Source organism: Eleginops maclovinus, chromosome 24 (assembly GCF_036324505.1).
Source record: "Eleginops maclovinus isolate JMC-PN-2008 ecotype Puerto Natales chromosome 24, JC_Emac_rtc_rv5, whole genome shotgun sequence".
In the NCBI taxonomy this organism is placed as follows: Eukaryota; Metazoa; Chordata; class Actinopteri; order Perciformes; family Eleginopidae; genus Eleginops; species Eleginops maclovinus.
The window spans coordinates 5,807,102-5,821,332 of record NC_086372.1 but is presented as its reverse complement, the minus strand read 5'-3'; the positions used below and the strand labels follow the sequence as shown (position 1 = coordinate 5,821,332).

General features: G+C 45.5%; 2 protein-coding genes across 2 annotated transcripts; both read left to right on the top strand.

Moving 5' to 3' along the window:
• Nucleotides 1-575: 575 nt before the first annotated feature.
• On the top strand, nt 576-6,584 carry adamts1 (ADAM metallopeptidase with thrombospondin type 1 motif, 1). The gene is made up of 8 exons (XM_063878027.1): nt 576-1,598; nt 2,327-2,667; nt 2,757-2,889; nt 3,008-3,465; nt 3,578-3,764; nt 3,885-4,063; nt 4,491-4,666; nt 4,780-6,584. Exons 1-8 carry the CDS (start codon nt 977-979, stop codon nt 5,519-5,521), a joined length of 2,838 nt encoding a protein of 945 aa, XP_063734097.1. The 5' UTR covers nt 576-976; the 3' UTR covers nt 5,522-6,584.
• Nucleotides 6,585-8,774: 2,190 nt separating this feature from the next.
• On the top strand, nt 8,775-14,166 carry cyyr1 (cysteine/tyrosine-rich 1). Its single transcript, XM_063877498.1, has 4 exons — nt 8,775-9,157; nt 10,970-11,069; nt 11,830-11,990; nt 13,146-14,166. The coding sequence occupies exons 1-4, from the start codon at nt 9,079-9,081 to the stop codon at nt 13,277-13,279; spliced, it is 474 nt and encodes a 157-aa protein (XP_063733568.1). The 5' UTR covers nt 8,775-9,078; the 3' UTR covers nt 13,280-14,166.
• Nucleotides 14,167-14,231: the final 65 nt, after the last annotated feature.

Genomic DNA, 14,231 nt, shown 5'->3' with positions numbered 1-14,231 from the left:
GGGCCCCTCTCCCCTTGGTTTGAGCACAGAGGCACCCCGATGGAAGAGTCGCTCCACCTTAAGACCTCAGCGGCCCCTCTCTGCTCCCTCTCCCCGGGCAGCAGAGCCTCAACAGCCCGGCCACGGTGCACCACAGCCGGCTTGGCACGGAGGAAGGTGAGTACGACTCCTGGAGACTTTGTTACCACTCTGGATCTACTGCCATCTCCCTTCTCCTGTTGCACTACAACACATCCTCCACTGCTGCCTGTCACCCTGAGTTATGTTGTGAGTTTACTAGTTTAGAAAGAAGAGCAGGGCCACAGTTGGAGGTTTTCATATCATAAATGAATAATCAGTTAAACTATGATTAATTTTTTCAGTCATATTATCGATGGTTATGACTGTACATGTACATCTTGTGACAGTCAGAGGGAGAAAACATGTCTCTGCCCAAAGCTCTCTGTCCTCCACCATGATTGATTATATGGCAACGCGCCAGGTCGCTGGTGCGCACGGGATTTGGCCAGTCTTAGATCAAAGGGCCCTTAAGAAAGGGGTGGTCCTGAGGCAGGGGGATATAAGGAGCGACCTGCTCTGATCTGACTGAAAGGCAACAGCAGAGAACAGAGTAAACGGGCCAGCAGAGGAAGAAGCTGCCCTGAACTCACACAGAGAGCTGGAAACTGAAACATCTGCTGAGAGAAACAGACCTGTTGGATTTACTGCCGACATCCAGCTTTCATTTTTACTTAATAAAAGGACCTTTTCTGCAATAAGTCAGACTTGCACATACATTTTAATGAGTTTTTCACTGGATTTGATCCGTTTTTAGTTCTGTACGAGTGTGCGTAATTTTTGGAGACAGTTTTGTGGAAGTTCAAAGACTTTGGTTTCGTAGTTTATAGTGGAAAACCTTTTAAAGGATTTATTCGCTTCATCGTAGAGACTTTACTGTCAACTTGTCTTTACACTTGTTGGATTTCACAGCTTTACGATGAGTTTTTCACACGTTTCCATTGGTTTAATCGTCGCTCTGTGCGTCAGCGTGGTGCATAGCGCCTGGGAGGAGAGCACCGTGGTGCCGGTCCGGCAAGACCCAACTGCCCGGTCGGAGAGCGAAACCGAGCCGTGGCGGACTCTCTCCGCGGAGGAGCAGGAGAAAGAGGCGGAGATGAGGGAGTACAGGTTGGACGTGTTTGGCAAGCAGCTAGTGCTGCAGCTAGAGCCTGACCAGACCTTCTTGGCTCCTGGGTTTGTCTTCCACATTGTGGGGACTCCTGAGTCCGAACCCACACAGGAACCAAAAAGCGGAGCCGAGCCGGGGTGTTTCTTCTCCGGCACCGTGAACGGAGAGGATCACTCCGCCGCCGCGCTCAACCTGTGCCACGGTCTCAGGGGCGGATTCTACTTTCAGGGGGAAGAGTATTTTATCCAGCCTCAAAACTCCACTGACTTCACGGGCACCGAGGAGGATGTCCACACGATCCGCCGCAGAGGTCGGGCAGCTCTGGCTGAGGAGGGGAGCTCCAAGTGTGGGGTCAACGAGGACGAGGCGAGGGTGCCAACAAATCTGGAGAAAGAAGCCAAGCACGGAGCAGCTAACGCAGAGCAGACAGGTGAGCAGCAGACACACTTTTACGCACTTTTACTCATTTCAGAAAGCTCACGTGATCCAACCAACAACCTTAGTGAAAGTGTTCAAAAAACAGAAAGCGAGATTTATTATTATTATTATTATTATTATTATTATTATTATTATTATTATTATTATTAATAAAGTCGAAATTTGATTAATCTAAAGCTTTATACAAAAAAGAAACCTCCCTTTTATTACATAAGTTACACAAACTGCTGGAGTTGAGCCAGGCTGCACAGCATGCCCAATGGACCCAGCTACCTTTTTTGACAGCGCCGTCTACGCACTACCAGAAACGAGGAAGGGAGGGGAGAGGGGTGGGGGGGCGAGCTTCTGCAAGGGGAAAGTGAAGGAGGCGTGACGGTGGAAGGGGAGGGGAAGCAGCAGGGTTGGAGCCAGCCAGAGCCCGGCGGTGCTGAGACGTGTGAACTCGCCTCCTGGTACAACTCGCACGGGCAGACATTTCACCCGCCTCCAGAAAGGATTTTCCTCCCCTTCGCTTAGTTTTCCACAAGAGAAGGTCATTTTAGGAATGTGCACCCTGCGGAGGAGGAGCCCCAGAGGTGGTGTGACGCTGAGTCATCCCTCTGAATAAAACCCTTTGTAGATGCTGAAACATAGCAAGTGCAGTAAAATCAGGAGAGTAATATGACACCTGGTCACGTGACCCTTGCACCTGGTTTGACCTTGTTTCTCCTCTCCTCTCAGATCACCAAAGGAGCAAGCGTTTTGTCTCCACGCCTCGCTACCTGGAGATCATGCTGGTGGCTGACCAGTCCATGGCTGAGTTTCACGGAGCCGGCCTCAAGCCCTACCTGCTGACCATCATGGCAGTGGCATCCCGCCTCTACCGCCACCCCAGCATCCACAACTCCATCAGCCTGGCGGTGGTGAAGCTGCTGGTGGTGTACGAAGAGGAGCGAGGCCCTCAGGTGTCCTCAAACGCCGCCATGACCCTCCGCAACTTCTGCCAGTGGCAGCGGCAGCACAACCCGCCCAGTGACCGCCACCCCGAGCACTATGACACCGCGGTGCTCTTCACCAGGACGGTGAGTCAGTGGAGGAATGGAGCAGAGTCAGATATAGAGGAGATAAAGGAAAATTCAGACATTAATGTCCTCTCTGTTTGCATGTTTAGGATCTGTGTGGTGCCCACTCCTGTGACACCCTGGGCATGGCAGATGTCGGCACAGTGTGTGACCCGGACAGAAGCTGCTCTATTGTTGAGGATGATGGGCTTCAAGCTGCATTTACTGTGGCCCATGAACTTGGTAAGTAGAAAGAGTAGAAAATGCTTGTATATCAGATACAGAATCACACCACAGGAAAGGGAAAACCCAAAGCATAATAGGGCCTCTTTTAAATAATTTTTGATTCTTTGTCCTGCAGGCCACGTCTTCAACATGCCTCATGATGATGCCCAGATGTGCTCCGGGGTCAACGGTGCCCACTGGGGCTCCCACATGATGGCCTCCACCCTGTCCAACCTGGACCAGCAGCAGCCGTGGTCCCCCTGCTCCGCCCTCATGGTCACCACCTTCCTGGACAACGGCCACGGTCAGTGTCTGCTGGACAGACCGGTCAAACCTCAGGCGCTCCCTCAGCCTCTGCCGGGGACGGTGTACGACGCGGACCATCAGTGCCGTCTCACCTTTGGAGAAGACTCCCAGCACTGCCCCGACCTGAGCACCACCTGCGCGGCTCTGTGGTGCACCGTGACCACGTCAAATGGTTTGCTGGTGTGCCAGACCAAGAACTTCCCCTGGGCTGATGGGACTTCATGCGGGCACGACAGCTACTGCCTGGCTGGACAGTGTCTCACCAAGAGCCAAGCTGCCAAACACCAGGTAGGAACTAGCCTCCAGAAGTGTTAGCCTCCAGATGTGTTAGCCTCCAGATGTGTCAGCTAGCCTCTAGATTGAATCAGATTTGTAATGCTCATGTCTCTGGTGCTTTCAGACTCCTGTCAATGGCGGCTGGGGGCTGTGGGGTCCATGGGGCGACTGCTCTCGAACCTGCGGTGGGGGGGTGCAGTATTCCTTCCGCTCCTGCGACAACCCTTTGCCCAAAAATGGGGGCAAGTACTGTGAGGGGAAGAGGATCCAGTACCGCTCATGCAACACTGAAACCTGCCCCGATAGCAACGGTAAGACAGGAATATGTTTCTCAGGAAGAAGGGATGTTTTGATGTTTCTTGCACGTTGGTGTGAAAGTTAGCATGCTGAACCAGCAGTAAATCTGACCCCCTCTCTGTTTTCTTTCTCAGGCCTGTCATTCCGCGAGGAGCAGTGCTTGGCGCACAATGACATGTCGGCCCAGGTGTCGCTGGGTTCAGGCGAGGGAGTCGAGTGGGTGCCCAAATATGCCGGAGTCTCACCCAAAGACCGCTGCAAGCTGGTGTGCAGAGCCAAGGGCACCGGATACTTCTTTGTCCTCAAATCTAAGGTGAGAGGTGCTGGATTACACTGTGTTTTTACTCTGTATTACGCAGAGGTGGAAGAGGTCTACTTCGGTAACATTTTCTATGACTTTCAATTGTAATGGAGTATTTCAAGATCATATTATTTACTTAAGAAAAGGATCTGAATACTTCTGCCTTAGTTCATCTTATAACTGCTACCTGGGCAGACCTGCAATCTGAAAAATCAGCTGTTGTTAATTCCCCCAGCCCCCAGGCAAAGACTTTTAAGAAATAAGGAATAAAATCAGATCCCTTTATACAAACACAATAAGCTCTTTCTAGTTTTTAAGTGAGTAATCTTGCTAGCAATCCCCAAATAAAAACAAAGTGTCAGTAATCTGATAAAGTAATCCAGTTACATGTAATCGATTACTCCCCTGACTCTAACCTCTGCCTCTCTGCTGCCCCCAGGTGGCTGACGGAACTCCCTGCAGCCCAGACTCTACCTCTGTGTGTGTCCAAGGCCAGTGTGTGAAGGCCGGGTGTGATCGCGTCATCGGCTCCAACCGGCGCTTCGATAAGTGTGGAGTGTGTGGTGGAGACGGATCGACCTGCAAGAAGGTGTCAGGCTCTCTGGAGCGTGCCAGGTAAATATTTCCAACACACACATGTCTATATAAAGTAGAACTAAATGGAAAAGTGAAGTACCAATGTCCTTTTTGTTTTGCCTCAGTCTGACCTCTGTCCCTCTCTGTTTCAGGCCTGGGTACCAGGATGTGGTCACCATTCCTGCCGGCGCCACCCACCTGGACGTGAAGCAGCGCGCCCCCGGAAATGGTCGCAATGACAACAGCTACCTGGCAGTGCGTCGGCAGGACGGCACCTACCTGTTGAATGGCGATTACAAGCTGATGACCATGGAGACGGACATCGCCTTGCAAGGGGCGCTTCTGCGGTACAGCGGCTCCGCCGCCGCCCTGGAGCGCATCCGGAGCTTCTCCCCACTACCGGAGCCCCTCACCATCCAGGTGCTGTCTGTCGGGAAGGCCCCCAGACCTCGGGTTAAATACAGCTACTTTGCACCAAGACCCAACAACGCTGCCTCCATCTCCAACAGCAATGCAAGCCGCCGGCCGTCCATCAACGCCATCAGGGAGGTGGGTGGAGCCGAGTGGACTCTTAGGGAGTGGGGTCCCTGCTCCCAGACGTGTGGAGGAGGCGTGCAGCAGAGGGAGGTGGTGTGTGTCGATCCCCACAGCCGTCCCTCGAGAGATTGCCCCGAGGAGCTGCGCCCCTTGGCCTCGCGGTCCTGCGGCGTCCAGTCATGTCCCTCCTGGCTCCTCGGGGAGTGGTCGGTGTGTTCAAAAACCTGCGGACGAGGCTTCCGCAAACGCCAACTGCGCTGCATCGGCCACGACGGGCGCACACTAACACATGACAGCTGTGACCCCAAAGACCGGCCGCGACCCCTGCTGGAACTGTGCAATCAGAGCGCCTGCTGAAGACTGCTGCACAAAAGAACTCTGTCTGCTTTTCTTCCCACGGACAAGCTAAAGAGGCTAATGAATGTTAGCATCCAGAGTCCCACAATGGGTCCTCAATGACTGCTACAAATGTTCCCTACATCCATTTTGGGGCCACACGTTGGGCCACACTGGCACTGCCTCCTTGTTGCAGCATCACTCAGTGCAGCACATTAGCCTCCCACCAGGAGGAAGAGAGCATGGACACTCCGGACTTCCTTGCTGCTCACCGTGCCAATGTCATGAGTGACAGCGAGTGGGAGAAAGTGTCACCTTTTTTTATGCATGTATATATATGATGTTTGTCCAAGCTGGGCTGGACTGACGCATCAGGGGTTTGGGGGTGGGGGAGGTAAATGCAGAGTATATAAAGAAACAAATGAAAGAGAAATAGCTCATATTCTACTATACAGCCCATCAGGTATGGAAAAAAATAGTCATAGTGTTTTTAGTTTATTTATCACAAACCTGTAGCACTTCATCTTTGTTTTGCCAGCGGCACATTGTAACACCCCATCGTCTCTAAGCCTCAGTACTCTGTACTCTGAGCTTTAGCCATATCTAACCCTCACCCTTCAATGAGGGAACTCTTCAAAGACCAAAGAGGTGTGTGTGTGTGTGTGTGTGTGTGTGTGTGTGTGTGTGTGTGTGTGTGTGTGTGTGTGTGTGTGTGTGTGTGTGTGTGTGTGTGTGTGTGTGTGTGTGTGTGTGTGTGTGTGTGTGTGTGTGTGTGTGTGTGGAGAGACCTCAAGAGGGACTTGTCTCCTGCTACTACTTCATAAGGAAGTCTCTCCTGCCTTCTGCGAAGGCACCCTGTTTTCTATCAAGTGTTTTCCTTTTGTACAGAATATCCAAACATTATTTATTTTTGTACAGCCTGTTAAATATAATCATGTGGCTTTTTTAATATTATTTTTTATTTGTTATCGAGATCAAAGAAGGGAGTAGAATATATAGAGTATTTATACAGTGTTATATAAATATAAATATATATATATATGGTCCTAGGTTCATGAATAAAAGTATCACATTGACTTCTGAAGCTCATGTCTTGTGTCTGTTTGTTGTTGCAGGGTGCACACACACACACACACACACACACACACACACACACACACACACACACACACACACACACACACGCTTATTTAGTTGTAACATTACACCACACAGCTAGGATAACTCTACAGCTGCTGATCCTGCCCTTTTCAGAGTTTAAAAACATACATTTGTTCCCTAAAAATGAAAGTAATGTGACAGTATTCATGACACAAACAACAATTGTCATCTGATCTAACAAATGAAACATTTAACATTCAAAATCTGCTTTAAAGCAACTATTAGCGTGCACAGTAATGCATTCAAGGGATGCTATGGGTAGTTACTAGGATGGTTTTCAATTCAAAACGGTCCTCTTAAAGACAGCAGCAGATGTCAATATGCAAAGAACATTTGAATAGGAATTCTAATACCACTTTATAATCCCTGTGAACCCTAGAGGGCACTGTTTAAGAGCCTTTGAACCTCAATATAGCTTCAAAATGATAATGATGCTGCTACATTAAATGAGAATGCATTTTGTAATTCAGGTTTCGTCCACTAGATCGCATTATTTCACCCGATTTGTGGGTTTTATTGTTTGCATAATTAAAAAATTTACAAACATAATGGATAAACAAATGATAAACAGTGCAGGAAAGATCAATATACAACAATAGCTTAAATACAATGATGATAGCAAACTTTGAGAACAACATATACTAAAAACATCAATAAAAAGTACATTTAAAAAAAAGAAAATATGAAAAGTTTAGGATTTTGTCTCAAAATCACGAACGAATGAATATTTAATAGATTTAATAAACCACTGTTGTATTTTCAATTGCTTTGTTTTCTTTTTATACTCTTCTTGAATTTTCTGTCCTCAACCCCATCACTTCCAATCTGAAGCCTGCATGTGTGGCACTTCCTGTTTGGCCCTCAGGAAGATGATCTCCCGCCTCTTCGGCTCCCACTGCAGCACAAAGGAAATCATTATCCTGTAATTATGGATGGTTAAGAAGAAGATTGGCCCTGTCTGTAATCAGCATAATAGCATAATGTGTCTGTAAACAAGTTGTGCAGGGCAAGATATATACTGCACGGTTCTTTTTGAGCCATTGACAGAAAAGAAAACCATGCCGGCATTAATATGTATGCTTATATTGAAACCTACTTTTTGTCTGAGAGTCAAAGGAAACATGTGGAAAGCATTATGAATCACCGCTGCTCTATGTGGGTGGCCTTTCCCAAATTAACTTCATCCTTTTGCACCCTTGGCTGCCAATTAAAGTTGAAATCATGGCAAATTTGTTAAGGAAAAACAACCAGGATTCATATTAGAGAATATAAATGGGCAAAGTTGAATTATAAAGTATCTCTTTAATGCACACATTTTTGGATGGTGCACTTTTACATCAGATTTTTGTACACTCATTGCAACAACTTCAAAGTGTACTTGTTATTTTACATGTGAGTGCTTTTGGCATGTCACCTAGGTGTTGAAGAAAGTCACCCCATCCTAACAACAAAAAGTAGTGCGTCTGGCAAGGCCATTTTCTCCAGGTGTGAAGCGGCTTGCTGGGAGGCTTAGTGCTGATTTGGATTTGATCCTAAAAAGAAGGTCATGATGGGACTTTAATACCACGTGAAGCATGTGATACACGCGCACATAATAACATAGAACCCATGAAAACGTGTTCTCTCCTGCTGCGTCAAGCGTGACAAACACAACCAGACTTTCAAAATAAAGCTCAAACTAATGTCCTATTTATTGAAAATGTACTAATGTATGTACTAGACTTAATTGAATAAATTCATTTGTAAACATTAAGATTATGATAAAAACCGACTATTTATAAGTATTTTCTTTATGACTGCAATGACTTATATCGTTTAGAATCGATTATTTTACTTACTAATGAATGTATGGCCCATAGAATATCAGAGAATAGGGAACATCGTTCATTATAGCTTCTCAAACTTCAATTTAATGTCTTTTAATTTCTTGTTTTGTCAGAGTAGGCTCAGTTTGATATGATGTTTAATAGAAAAAAGCAGTATATCTTATTTGAGAGGCTATTTTTGCACAAACTACCACTTTAAGGATTTGTATTAAAACATGATTGCCGTGTTAATTAGACTCTTATTTTGAAAAATGTCTGTGTCATATGGTGGCTGCCTTCCTCGCCAGTGTAAACTCAACATGGTAATTTGAGCAAACCGGGGGAGGGGATCGAAATAAAACTCTCGGAGGTGTGGGAACAGGACAGGGCAGAAAGACGCGCACACACGTGGAGAGGAGCAAACGGAGCTCCACTTTTTTTTTTCTAAGGAGACGTATTTCCCGAAGTCTGCTGCTGTGTTCAAAGCGATATAGGCTACAACAATGATCCTGGAAGAGCCACATAGGTGACTGGGAAGAAGCGATTTGTGTGTGTGTGTGTGATCTTCTGTAGACTGATTAAGAAAATAAAAGCGCACAGGAGAGCAGGGTCATGGAAAACCCCTGGAGGAGGACGCAGACTGTGAGATGGAAGTTGTTCAGGAGCTCGCTGCTGCTTTGTTTATTCTCTGGTGAGTTGTTTTTAATTATATTTCCAAACAGCTACATGTCTTTTCTTTATGTTTTTAATAATGGCAAGACTTCCAGATGTGTTCCGTGTTGGGAAGTTAGGAAAAGTTCCACAGATCACATTTTGTGAACTCCTACAAGCTTGAAAACAGCTGGAAACTTGGATGTAGATGGGGGCAGGGGGGAGGACTTGCTGCTGCTGCTGCTGCTGCTGGTGTGTGTGTGTGTGTGAATGGGTGGTTTAGAGGGGGGGGGGGGGGTGAAGGACATGGTGCCATTGTCCCCCAGCGTGTGGAGAGACAGGATCTCCGAGGACCACCCATACAGAGAGAGCCAGAAGTCTGCTTTTGAAACCGCATGCAGGCATTGACATGGAAATATGACATGGCTTTCTGCAGATAGGTAGTGTGAAATCCAAAAGTTGGGTCAACTTTGGCCTCGACCACCAAGGAAACATGTCTAAAAGGTGCCGAAAATCCTAATCTTGTGCACTTTCATTTAAGATGTCTGCATCATAAAGTGTATACAACCATCAAACCTGCTTATATTAGAAAAAACATTACTTTAAAGGTGCCAGAAACACTTTACATGCACCCAGAGTTGTGCAAACCCTGCCTCCCAGTTTTATTAACATAATGCAAGTCTTCTTTTTTTTTTTTTAAAAGCATCCTCCTGCAATAATTACAAGGCAGGGCTCCCAAGCCTGGAAATGTGCATACATGCCTGCAGGCACACATCATATGTGTGTGTGAGTGATTGCTGAGAGTAAGCAGATCTCCAGAATTGACACACACACACACACACACACACACACACACACACACACACACACACACACACACAGTTTGTTTTCTTTAGCAGTGTCCTTCATTTAAAGTGATTCAGAGAGACTGCCGGTCTGCCACACAGCTCCAGCCTGCGAGGTGAACACCCGTCAGATATGAGAGCAGGTTGAGACGAGTACACAGAGAGGCACAGCTGTGTGGACAATGTGGAGGCTTTGGCAGAGCAGGATGGGCTGGGGGTAATAATGCACCACATTAAACACACACACACGCACACAAGCATGCAACAGATCCTGCAAGTGTGTGAAACATCTGCTTGTGGCAGGAATAAGAAATGAGCCAGGCTGGATCATGAGCCGTGCCCGTGCAGAAAAGGTGACTAATACCTTAAATCATCTCAATTTGCCCTCTCCTGAATAGCTCTGTCTCAGATTATTTAAATTAAAATACGTCATCACTGCACCACTCTTTGGTTGCTGGTTGCCATGTTATCATTTGTTCTTATTAGATGCTATTTGTGGTCAGAAAGCTCTCAGCTCAGATTCATCAACAGGAGAACATTGAACGTTTTTGATATTTATAAATGTTAAATGCATTAGTGCAGCCAGCAGGGCTGAATGGGTCCCTGTTTGAGTTCATTAAAGAGATCCTTTTTTATTCTCAGCTCCCCCGGGTGCTCCCCAGGTATTGATTGCTTCTTTCTAAAACCGACAAGTGCTACTCCACTTCCCTGCACAATTATTCGCCTGTGCTTTTAAGCCTGTCTTTGATTGAGGTGTGTGCTTTTGAAGTTTGTTTATTAAAGATTTTTTCCGTTGTTTCATCTAGGGAAAAGATTTCTAAAACATCCAGATAACAAGACTGGCCTTGTCTCTTATTCTAAGGGATTCTATCATTATAATTAACACTTGAAACCGGTCCTGAAGTAGTTTTTATCACCACCCTGTTTACCTTTGCATCTTTGCAAACAACTTTCCTCCCCCACGAGCAGCATCTTAATCAAAGTGTGTGTATGTGTGTGTGTTGCAGGCAGCAGTGAAGCCCAGTGTGAAGGCTGCATAGAGTACTGCTGCGATGGCTCTCCGCCTTTCTGCTGCTCCTACTACGCCTACGTGGGCGACGTCCTCTCGTAAGTGCTCACACAGACACAGCAAACTAATTAAACGCAAAAGCTCAAAACCAGAGCCCAGTCTGCTCTGATTGACTTTGGGATTTTAGCCTTTGCAGACCATTGACATGCACAAAAACCTATATAACACACTACAGGGAAGGATAAACTACAATAACTATCAACAAATCATTAAAATAGTTGATGATTTCTTTCTCCTGTTGATCCAGTAGTCGACTAATTGTAGCTGCTCTGCTTCTAAATGAGAGAGGTCACACACACCAGCTGTCTTTTAACCTGACCCTTCAGGGGTGTCACCTTTGACCTCTACTTGCCTTGATTCAGCACAGCTGCTCGAATGCTTTCACCTCACTCCGCTTTCCTTCACGTGTTCAGTTTTCATCATCAGTGCATTTTAATGAAATTGTTTACATGTGCCAAAACTTAAACGACCCTTAGCAGAGTCTTGTAAACTCGGCTGATTCTGACTCACGCTGACTATGAAGGCGGGAAATGTGAATAAAGTTTTATTTTGTACTGTCAATTCCCCCCTCTGTGAACACCAGATGCTTCAGTCTGTCTCCATGGCAGCTGCTTCCTCACAAAGACATATTTGTTTAATTTTACAATTCTACTTATCTTTTATCACTGTTCATTTCTGTTTCTTCTTGCACTCTCTTTATTGTTTCATGTCTTGTATATATTTATGTTGTATTGTAGGAGGAGCCTGCATATGACCACAAAGCCTTTAATCTTGAATCTGTGTGTGTGTGTGTTACAGGGGCACTGCCATCTCCGGGATCGTGTTCGGGGTGGTGTTTCTGATGGGGGTGGTGGTGGCGCTGTTCCTGTGTGTGTGTATGTGCATGAAGAACGGGCGGGGGGCGCGGGTCGGCGTGTTCAGCACCTCCTACATCAACACTGTGACTCAGGGATACCCCGGTGGGTCTCGTACACACACGAACACACACTTTTTAATTATAGCACTATTAAACAATAGGGTAGATGTATAGTTGTAGTGTTACAGCTTCATAAAGTATTATTAAAACTTGTTTTCTATTTCAGTTTCCCCTCCTCGTGTCCTCAGGCGACCTCATTTGAAAAGAAAGCAACAAAACATGTGTTTTATGTTACAAGATCCACCTTGGCCTTGAGCACAATCCCTGACAAGTAACACAAAGAAGGAGTGGATTCCTTTCACAATAAAAGCCATTAGACTTGACAATGACCTCTGTTCAAGCACTTTAGACATTCCCATAAGCATGAATTTCACATCTGATACACCCTGTTCCCGCTTGAAAGGAGCAAAGTGGCAACAATGTTCCCACACTGTCCTTGCAGGTACATCGGAGGCTGTGCTCTGAATATGCTGCTTTTTTTTCTGGGGCTCATCATTTATTCATCACGCTTTATTCTCCTCTGTGTATCGCCTTCATGCAACACTGGACTGCACTGGCCCTGCAGCTCTGATCATGTTTCATAAAAAGTGCCAAAAACATGCAATATGAATGCGCATGCATGTAGCTGCAGGGATTTTAATAAATTTCTGTCTCAACAAAGGATGTGAGGGGCGTTAATCAATATTAAAATATGATTTTAATTGAGTTACTTAGTGCTGCTTTTAATATTTACAAGTTTCCTTTATGTAATAATGCTTTAAATATATCAAATATTAATCCTCATGTTGCAAGGTCTCATTCTGAGCTACACAATGGTTTCATAGACATTGGAAGAAAAAAAACGTACCTCTTGCAGCACATTAGATTGTGAGGTATTAATAATAATGGTTTCATAAATGTGAGGTTCTGCTTATGCAATGCTTTCATCTTTTCTTTTATCCCTGCTGCTTTGATGTTACAGTGAATAATGTAGGTTCCCCTGGTGAGACTGATGCATCATGGTCAACAAAGGGATTTTTAGTGCCATGTTTTTACACCTAGCCAATCCCTTTTTGACAGCGTGCAGTTTTGCAGTTTGACCACTAGAGGGTGCCACATCATCATCATACACCTTGTTAAATGAGGGCAGGTTTCTCAACATTATATTAGAGCACATGTTCTGCTCAAATGATTTATTTTCTTTATTTCTCTTCCTCAGGTCCTCCACCTCCATACACCTATGACTACGAGATGTACCCTCCCTCGCTGCAGCCCCCACCTTACACCCCATCTCAGCCTTCGCCTGCCAATTACTCCCCTCCTCCTCCGTACCCGGGATGTACCCGCAAGTGAATCCCTGCACAGATCCTCTACCAGTCATCTAAAAGGACCTGATCGATGTCTCCACACCATGATTTGCATCTCTGGCCTCCAAAGACAATTTAACAGGCCTGAATATATTCCACATTTAAAGACATGGGACCCAGTGCAATATTGTTCAGCAGGCCAGGTGTAAATGTCACTGCCTTTCTGCAGGTGTCTGGACCAAATGTTGGGGAAATTAATAGTAAATTAAAATTGTCATAGAGTTAGCAGCTCTGCTAGCCTGCAGCTGGCACTTCCTAATAACGAATACTCTCATTCGTCCCCGACTGTGCACATCAAAGGCACCACCCCGCTTTGATGCAGGTGAAGACCACTTTTGTCAGCATGGAGCGGTACCTTACATCACTGGAGGAAAAAAGTTTTTTTAAAGGGTAATGGAAATGAAGCTTTATTATAATATAAGAAAAGTATTTCCAGGACACAGTGCAGACATGAAAAGTGACCTATTTTTAAATAAAAAATCAATTTATATTGTGACTCAAGAGGAAGCAGATGATCACTATTATGTGTAGACTTGAATTTAAGGCATTATACTGACTTAATTGGCAACTTGTTGGTAATTAACTCCTTTTTATTGCCTTACTTGAGTCAATGTCATGGTGGACACTGAACTGGGGGTCACATTATGATTAGTGTGGTAAAGAAATTTGTGTTTTATTTGTATTTTATTGCATCACAGGTTAATTAAAGTATGGAAAAGGGAATTGACCCCACTGTGTAATGGCTGATACATGTGATGGACAACTGTGAAAAATGGAAGGGATTTAGGTTTAATATTAATAATGAATTAGGTAAATGATTTCGTGTCTTTATTATGTTTACTTCTTGTAAATTAAAGATGTGATTAAAGCGTTTTTAAAGTATGAACAATGACGTATTCATATGAATGTGCGTCAGAGATAGTGTGAGTGTGTGTGTG